This window comes from Moschus berezovskii, chromosome X (assembly GCF_049115385.1).
Source record: "Moschus berezovskii isolate FMDL1 chromosome X, NW_MosBer_1.0, whole genome shotgun sequence".
NCBI lineage: Eukaryota > Metazoa > Chordata > Mammalia > Artiodactyla > Moschidae > Moschus > Moschus berezovskii.
In genome coordinates this window covers 126,628,523-126,637,601 of record NC_142488.1, presented here as the reverse complement: position 1 = coordinate 126,637,601, position 9,079 = coordinate 126,628,523, and the positions used below count along the sequence as shown (strand labels likewise).

The 9,079-nt window shown below is 40.6% G+C and overlaps 1 protein-coding gene across 1 annotated transcript; it reads right to left on the bottom strand.

Moving 5' to 3' along the window:
• BRS3 (bombesin receptor subtype 3) lies at positions 1–4,063 on the bottom strand. Its single transcript, XM_055393870.2, has 3 exons — positions 3,630–4,063; positions 1,696–2,047; positions 1–414 (listed from the first exon to the last, which is right to left on the bottom strand). Exons 1-3 carry the CDS (start codon positions 4,061–4,063, stop codon positions 1–3), a joined length of 1,200 nt encoding a protein of 399 aa, XP_055249845.2.
• Positions 4,064–9,079: the final 5,016 nt, after the last annotated feature.

Sequence of the window (9,079 nt, the reverse complement as noted above, 5' to 3'; positions counted from 1 at the left end):
CTAGACTCTGTCCTCTTCCTTCTTCACACTGCAGCCAGTGAATAGGGACACACTAATTTCAGACATCTGAGTGCTTGCAGCACCCGGGACCCTTCCCATCACTGCTAGGTTGTCAAGAGGGGTATTAGCAGCAGGAGGGTCAGGCACCCCTGCCTTGCAACAGAATAACTGAGCTTTAAAATGCTGCTGGAAGGTATTGCTCAGCCAGTAAAGAGCAAAGGGGTTTACACAAGAATTGCTGAAAGCCAGAATGCGAGAGATAATGGTGACAATTAAGTGAACAGTAGAGGAGTCCATATAGGTTTGAGAAGTGAATGAGCGGTAGAGATATAGAAGGTGATTCGGCAACCAGCAGAGAGCAAAGAGAGCCACCAACACCAGAACTGTTTTGGCAATTCGCTTCCGGGATTCAATCTATAGAGAGAAGAAAAGTGACAGCAACAGCAACCAAAAACCAAGAACCCATCGACAAAACACCCCTAAAAGGAAAACATCGAGCCAGCAGAGATTTTAAAAAGCCATTTTCTAGGTTAACTGAGACATTTATAGTTAACAGGCTGGTGTCTCTTTGCACGTGCAAGTGTGGGAAGGCAAGTGTGGCTATGGAATACAGAAAGTGAGCTGACACACTAACCTGTGATGTTGGTCTCTGATTAGCCCTAATTCAGACTCCTATCCCTGGTTTTGAGATATTCTAGGGTGTCTCAAGGAGTGTTATGGAACCATTGAAGATTTAATTTTATTAAGAAATAAATGCTGTACAAAACTGTTTTAACTGCATCAGCAGAGGCTGACTAAGTTTGAACAGTCTTCTGGGGATTGTGAAAGTTGACAAACTTGTACCTAAAATTGTTTTTAATGTATAGGAATTCTACCCATATAGTCAGAGGAATAAAAACCAATGTGCCATCCTTCATATATGAAAATAATCCTACTTACACCTCTTAATAAGAGAAATGACCCAAACGAAGTGAAAACATTGCCTGTAGTCACAGTTAGAGCAAAGAAAACTTTTCATGTGGGCATGAAAATGCAACTTTATAAAATGGTGAATAAATAAAATACAACTTTAGCCTCTTGAGCACCACTGTTGAACCAACTGAGGGGACTAGCTTGAAAAAAAAAAAAAGCACTGAGCTCTCCACGTACTGGTCAAGAGGTAAATGGAATCATCTCCTACCCAAGAAAGATAGAAATCCTGTTGGTTTTTTTTTTAATTAAGTGGAACAATGTTTTGTTGATATTCTTTTTATTCCATTCATATTTATGAGAGGAGAGCACACCTGTGTCCTGCAATGGTCTTAATCAAGCTGCTGTGAGTCACTGTGTTCTCTTGCCACTGGCGCTGGGTCCCTGGAGACCCCCACCCCCAGTCTGCTCATCTGTGTGTAAGTGGTTTGCATTGAATAATGTTATGGCTTCTTGCCAGTTCTACCATCCTGCATTTTTCTAACATTCTGTTATACTTTCTAAAACAAAAGATGCTTCACTTTATAGTCTCACCTTGTGTGATGTTTCTCACTGTTCTATGGGGTGATTTTTGATTTACCCCAAACTTCAGCTGCCCCTTTTCTAATAACAACAGTCCTACCATTTACTGAACATTTACTATGCAGCAGGAACTATGTTAAGCATTTAATATATATCATCCAGTCCTCATTTTCATTTTATACATGAGTCCTGATGAATACATACCTGCTTGCGGGCATGGCTTTGTTCCTCAGTAGGTATGTTCAAGGTGCTTTTGTAAAGAGTTCTAGCAATCAAAGAGTAATAGACAGAGATAATCGAAAGTGGAATAATGTAGAATACTAAGAAGCACAGCAGAGAATGTATCTCTTGCAGGAGCCTCTCAGAACCAGAGTAAGAGGCACACGCTTTAAATGTTACATTTTTGTCAGGATCTTGAAAAGTATATACATTTGAAAATATAGCCTCTGGTAGAGCAATGATCATAGACATGATCCAGATGCAGCCAGCTTTGGCACAGGTCTTCAGGATGGCATTGGGGGGCTGACGCTCCAGGGGCTTCACAACTGCCTTGTATCTAGAAACACATAATCACAGCAAAAGGCAAAATCAATATCAAAATGACAGAATCTAAAAATTAGAAGTGACCTTAGTGATCATCCAGTTGTACCTCCTATCCATATGTATATAACCAAGTCAACATTAACCAGCTGAAATTGGCTAGGATTTCAAATACACATAATACAGCCCAGTAATTTTTATTTATGCTAATCATTTTTTCCTTTTATTCACTGTTGAGATATTCCAGATTTGCAATTTACATGACTTTCTTGTAGATCCTCTATTTAGGACAAATAAATATTTTTTGGCATGATTTTGTGTGTGATGGAGAGTAATTCATTACCTATGTATTACCTTAAGTGTTCTAAAATACTTCATTTTTAAGTAAGTGACTGATATTAAATCTAATTCTCCTTTCCTCATGAGTGAGCAGTCATCAACCTTACTAGAAAAGAATTTTATGAGTTTATGCAGAAAAGAGGAGAGGGTTAATTTCTTCCCTGTTCAAATGCTAATTTCTTGCCCAGACCAATCTGTAGGTAGTAGTTTCAGGGCAAGGCGAGGGTGAAATAAAAAAATCCTACACCCATGGAAAGATGCCTCCTTATTCTGACAAATCTACCTCAAAATATATATAGCCTTTAAGTAAATCTGTCCTCAAACAGAATATAAAACCAGTCAAAGAAAAATGCCATAAAAGACACAAGGAAAGCTTTTATTCCTCTCAGATCCTGGAATCTGAAGAAGCTTTTCCTTCTGGTACTGCCAGACATTGATTACTTACTGGCTTCTTGCAGGCTTTTTAAAGCATCATTTTAAACATTTGGAGCCTCAATTTTTTTAATGCTTTCACAGTTATTATTCTACAATAGGTGCACAGAAAAATACAGCACTTAGGCTGAAAATATCCTAACAAGTCCAAACACCCTGACTGCCAAAGGTTCTCACACACTCCATTCATACAGCTCTAAAAGTCAACCGGGATTAATTTATGTCTCTGGAAACGAGAATGTCATTGAACGCCTATAGAAAAAAACAAATACAATTAAGTCATGACATTATACTGAGTTACCAGGAAGCCAAAAGCCTCACCGTTTTTTCACCATTAATTAATTTTATTCATTTCAAGTAAATTAGATGCATGTATCTTTTTTACCATTCTTCCGGCAGACAGTAATGTATATGCGGTCAATTTCACACCTATGCTGATGTTTTAATGTTGACAATATTGCACCACTAGGCTGCACTAATGTATAAAGCATAAATTGTTTTTCTTTTTCACCTGGAACAATTTGCCTTAATAAACTGAGGGGAGAAGGGAGACCGTTCGGTATTCTTTCAAACAAACAATTACAGTTCAAAGAAAATAAACAATCCCCGAAGCACACAGTTTCAATCTCTCCTCTGATGCTAACACAGAAATTTTAACATTCTCATATCAACTTTTATTTAAAATGCCTCCCGATTTTCCAATCTCACATCCCGGTTACAGAGTGTGAGAAAAGCAGCAGAGTAACCAGTGAACGCTACATACAAGCTTTCCTTTCTTTTTGTCTAATTTCACATCCTGGCAAATAGAACTGAGAAAAGAAACCCACCTGTCAGCACTGAGAATTGTTAACGTGAACACTGATACACCGACAGAAGTGAGCCGGATGAAAGAGAGCACCTTGCATCCAATTCTTCCGAACAGCCATCCCTCTGCCAGGTAGTGGGTTGCATCGACTGGCACACAAGTTAGCAGAAGTAAAAGATCTCCAAACGCCAGGCTGGTGATGAAAATATTGGGAACTGTTTGCATGGATTTGGTCTTGAAAAAGACTTTGATGAGAATAGCATTTCCAAGGATGCCCACTGAAATGATCACGGCATAAGTGATATAGATGGCACACAATGCTTCTATTCCTAGAGAGTTGTCTCCGGTCCTTCTTTTATTTGTGTAATCATTAGGGACGACGGAGCTCGATGATTCTGTGTCATTTGTGGTTGAAATTAAAGTCTGATTAGGTGATTGAGGCTGCCTTTGAGACATTTCTTCTAAAGCCTATGCCTTGAATATTTCTTCTGCTCAGTTCAAATGTAGTTGATTGTCACGTCTAATGCCTACGTCTAGTAATGAGATGGTAGAGGAACAGAGCAGAATGGCAGGCAAATCCAAGACACTCAGATACTCCTTTCCTTCAGTTGTTCTGTGTCTCCCAGCATGCTTGGCTAAATGCTTACCGATCTGGCACTAGAGGGTGGGAGGTGGAGGAGTTTTATTGACGTTTACATGACAGAAGGAGGGGGGTATGGGAAATGCTCTGCAGTTGCTTATTCTTTCCTGTTGGGGAGTCTTAGGACTACCCAGGTGTTATTAAATAATACTTATTGTTTACTAGAATCACTCTGCTTCCATATCTAGCCACGAAGATCTGTATGGATTTTGTCAATTTTCATCCTTTTCTATGCATTCAGCAGGTGGCCTAGTGTGCTCTCTTTTACGGGAAATAAGCATGTATGTCCCCTGAAGCACAAACTTGAATCCACTCCTCCAGGTTTAATATCAGAGAGGTGCTGAAGCAACAAATCATGTCACAACCAAGGAGGGATAATTCAGGTGACCTGGGCTTATCACCTGATTCTGACGCATGGTAATTCCCAATCCTGCATATTACCAGGGCCCTGCAACCCAATATCAAAGCAATCTTTTAAGAGATGCCAAATTCAGGCAAACAACCAGTTGCTTTGTCTCTAAATGTCGTGATAAAACACCATTTACTGTTTGACTTGCTGTTTTAATGCCATGTATTTTTGTAAATGTTGTTTAGGGTTTCTCCCTTTCAGTTTAGTTCAGTCGCTCATTTGTGTCCGACTCTTTGCGATCCCATGAATCACAGCACGTCAGGCCTCCCTGTTCATCACCAACTCCCAGAGTTCACTCAAACTCATGTCCATCGAGTCAGTGATGCCATCCAGCCATCTCATTCTCTGTCATCCCCTTCTCCTCCTGCCCCCAATCCCTCCCAGCATCAGAGTCTTTTCCAGTGAATCAACTCGTCCCATGAGGTGGCCAGAGTATTGGAGTCCCTTTAGAAATGGTTAAAAAGGAACTTGCCTGGTTGCAAAACAAAATAATGGAGAACGCAGCTCAAGGTTCTGACGCAAAAGGACCTGTAAGAATGAAAATCATTCTTTTCAAGTGAGGGAATGCCTCAGGCTATTCTAGAGGTGATGGGCATGTAGATAATGTTTACATTAACCCAAGGAAGCAGAAAATAAAAACAATCCTCTTAGTACCAGCAAGAAATGCCCCTTGTTACAGAAAATGTAAGTGATTTCTGTGTGTATATGCGGGGTGGGGGGTTGTTTGGGAGTGGGAGGCCAGCAGTTTAAAGGCATTGGATAATATTACCTGCTCAGAAATATTCTCTGAAATGATCACTCAGAGGATAATGTCTCAGCTAGAAAAAACTTTTTGTAGTAAGATGCTTATAAATATATCCAGATCAGAATCAGTCTGGAAAGTGATATGAAAGACAGCAATATATTTGGTTAGCCAATGAACAGGAGCAGCAAACAAAGACTGCTTTTATACTGATAGAATAATAAGCACGATAAATTCTACAGGGAAAGTGAATTGGGTGATTTGAATCAATTATCTGGTTAATTTGAACAACCTAAACCACACCTATTCTCCACCCCCTTATGAAATTATCCTCACAGCTTGAATTACCCAGTGAAATAACTGTTTTTGATGGGCATGAGGAAGGGGGATGTTTGGATAAACCCAAACCCCTGAACTTTGATGTATATACCCTTAAGTAATTTCATGCACTGAGCTGCCTCTTTAAGATCTGCTCTACAGAAAATGGCTCTCCATTGTATCATTCATCTGTTGATGGATATCTAGGTTGCTTCCTTGTCCTGGCTATTGTAAATATTGCTGCAAAGAACACGGGTAGATGTGTCTTTTAGAATTGTGATTTTCTCAGGTATATGCCCAGTAGTGGGATTGCTGGGTCATATGGTAGATTTGGACTTCTCAGGTGGCACTAGTGGTAAAGAACCCACCTGCCAATGCAGGAGACATAAGAAAACCCGGATTTGATCCCTGGGTTGGGAAGATCCCTTGCAGGGGGGCATGGCAACAACCCACTCCAGTATTCTTGCCTGGAGTATCCCAAGGACAGAGGAGCCTGGTGGGCTATAGTCCATGGGGTTGCAAGAGTTGGACACGACTGAAGTGATTTAGCATGCAGCATGGCAGATTTATTCCTAGTTTTTTTTTAAGGAATCTCCAAAATGTTCTCTATAGTGGCTGTATCAGTCTATGTTCCCACCAACAGTGCTAGAGGGCTCCCTTTTCTCCATATTTTCTTCCGCATTTATTGTTTATAGATTTTTTTGATGATAGCCATTCTAACTGGTGTAAGGTGATACCTCATTGTAATTTTGATTTCCATTTCTCTAATAATTAATGATACTGAGCATCTTTTCCTGTGTTTATTGGCCATCTGTATGTCTTCTTTGGGGAAATATCTGTCTAGATCTTCTGCCTGTTTTTTTGATTGGGTTGTTTGTTTTTCTGACATTGAGCTGTATGTGCTGCTTATACATTTTGGAGATTAACCCTTTGTCAGTTGTTGTGTTTACAATTATTTTCTCCCATTCTGAAGGGAATATTACTCAGCTACAAAAAGGAATGTATTTGAGTCAGCTGTAGTGAGGTGGATGAAACTAGAGCCTCTTATACAGAGAAGTCATAAAGAGAAAAACAAGTATTGTATATTAACACACATATATATACAATCTATAAAAGTGATACTGATGAACCTAGTACAGAATGGACTTGTGGACACAGCTGGGGAAGGTAAGGGTGGGAGGAATTGAGAAAGTAGCATCAACATATACACACTATCATGTGTAAAGTAGTGGGAAATTGATAAATAATGCAGGGAGCCCAGCCTGGTGCTCTGTGATGACCTAGATGGTGGGATGGGGAGAAGGGAGGGAGGCTCTGGAGGGAAGGGATATATCTGGTGGCTCAGATGGTAAAGAATCTGCCTGCAATGCAGGAGATCCAGGTTCGACCCCTGGATCGGGAAGATCCCCTGGAGGAAGGAATGGTAATCCACTCCAGTATTCTTGCCTGGAGACTACCATGGACAGAGGAGCCTGGTGAGCTACATGGGGTCACAAAGGGTTGGACACGACTGAGTGACGAACCCTTTCACCTTCACCCTTTCGTGTGTGTGTGTATGTCTATTTGTGTTGGTTTCTGCCATACAACAACATGAATTAGTCATAATTATATGTGCATATATATTACCTTTATATGGCAAAAAACCAACACAAAATTGTAAAGCAATTTTCCAACAATTAAAAAATAAATAAAAAAGAAAACAACTCTCTATACTGTCCACATCTTGTTCTCACAAAGCTAATGATAAAATCTCTTTGGGATTCCTACATAGCATTTAGCAGCGAGCAAGCAGTATCCCCCAATTCACACCTCAGCTGATGGCTGCGCAGCACTGTTTAGTAAGAAACAAACCCTTGTGTGTGAGTTTTAAAATTATCTGAATTCCAAAGTTCTCAGGTACACTTGCCTCAGGCTGCAGCCACCAGTGTGTCTTCCCTCCTTCCTCTGCCCTCTGTTCTGAAGAGGTCTGGAGAGAGCCGGGATGTCTCTGGCGCTGCTGGTGTTTTGGGCTCTCTAGAATTCCAGAATTCCAGCAGATCAGAGATGGAAGTGACCTTACAGATGATGACATCAAATCCTCAATTTTTTTCAGAGGCAAAAATGAGGTTCAGAGGGGGACAGTATCTCATGCAAGGCCAAACAAGCATTCTGTAGCAGAGCTAACATGAAAGCAAGTTCCCTTTTGATTCTGAAAGATTAAAAATCAGTGTCAAGTGCTGAAAGCCCCTCAGCTCCTGACCATGAGCCATATTTGTTCATTTAAATTGTGGACTTAGGTTTTCCATGTGTTTTGTTAACTAAAGAATAAGAGATCTCCAGGCTAACAAACAAATCATGATAGATACTCTAAATGAATCTACTTATGCTTTATTGACTATGCCAAAGCCTTTGACTGTTCAGTTCACTTCAGTTCGGTTGCTCAGTCATGTCTGACTCTTTGCCACCCCATGGACTGCAGCACACCAGGCCTCCCTGTCCATCACCAACACCTGAAATTTACTCAAACTCATGTCCATTGAGTCGGTGATGCAATCCAACCATCTCATCCTCTGCCGTCCCCTTCTCATCCTGCCTTCAATCTTTCCCAGCATTAGGGTCTTTTCAAGTAAGTCAGTTCTTTGCGTCAGGTGGCCAAAATACTGGAGTTTCAGCTTTAACATCAGTCCTTCCAATGAATATTCGGGACTGATTTCCTTTACAAATGACTGGTTGGATCTCCTTGAAGTCCAAGGGACTCTGAAGAATCTTCTCCAACACCACAGTTCAAAAGCATCAATTCTTCAGCACTCAGCTTTCATTATGGTCCAACTCTCACATCCATACACGACTATGGGAAAAACCATAGCCTTGACTAGATGGACCTTTGTTGACAAAGCAGTGTCTCTGCTTTTTAATATACTGTGTAGGTTGGTCATAAATTCTTTTCCAAGGAGTAAGGATCTTTTAATTCCATGGCTGCAGTCAACAGCTGCAATGATTTTGGAGCCACCCAAAATAAAGTCAGCCACTGTTTCCACTGTTTCCCCATCTATATGCCATGAAGTGATGGGACCAGATGCCATGATCTTTGTTTTCTGAATGTTGAGCTTTAAGCCAACCTTTTCACTCTCCTCTTTCACTTTCATCAAGAGGCTCTTTAGTTCTCCTTCACTTTCTGCCATAAAGGTGGTGTCATCTGCATATCTGAGGTTATTGAAATTTCTCCTGGCAATCTTGATTCCAGCTTGTGCTTCATCCAGCCCAGCGTTTCTCATGATGTACTCTGCATATAAGTTAAATAAGCAGGGTGACACTATACAACCTTGACATACTCCCTTTCCTATTTGGAACCAGTCTGCTGTTCCACGTCCAGTTCTAACTTTT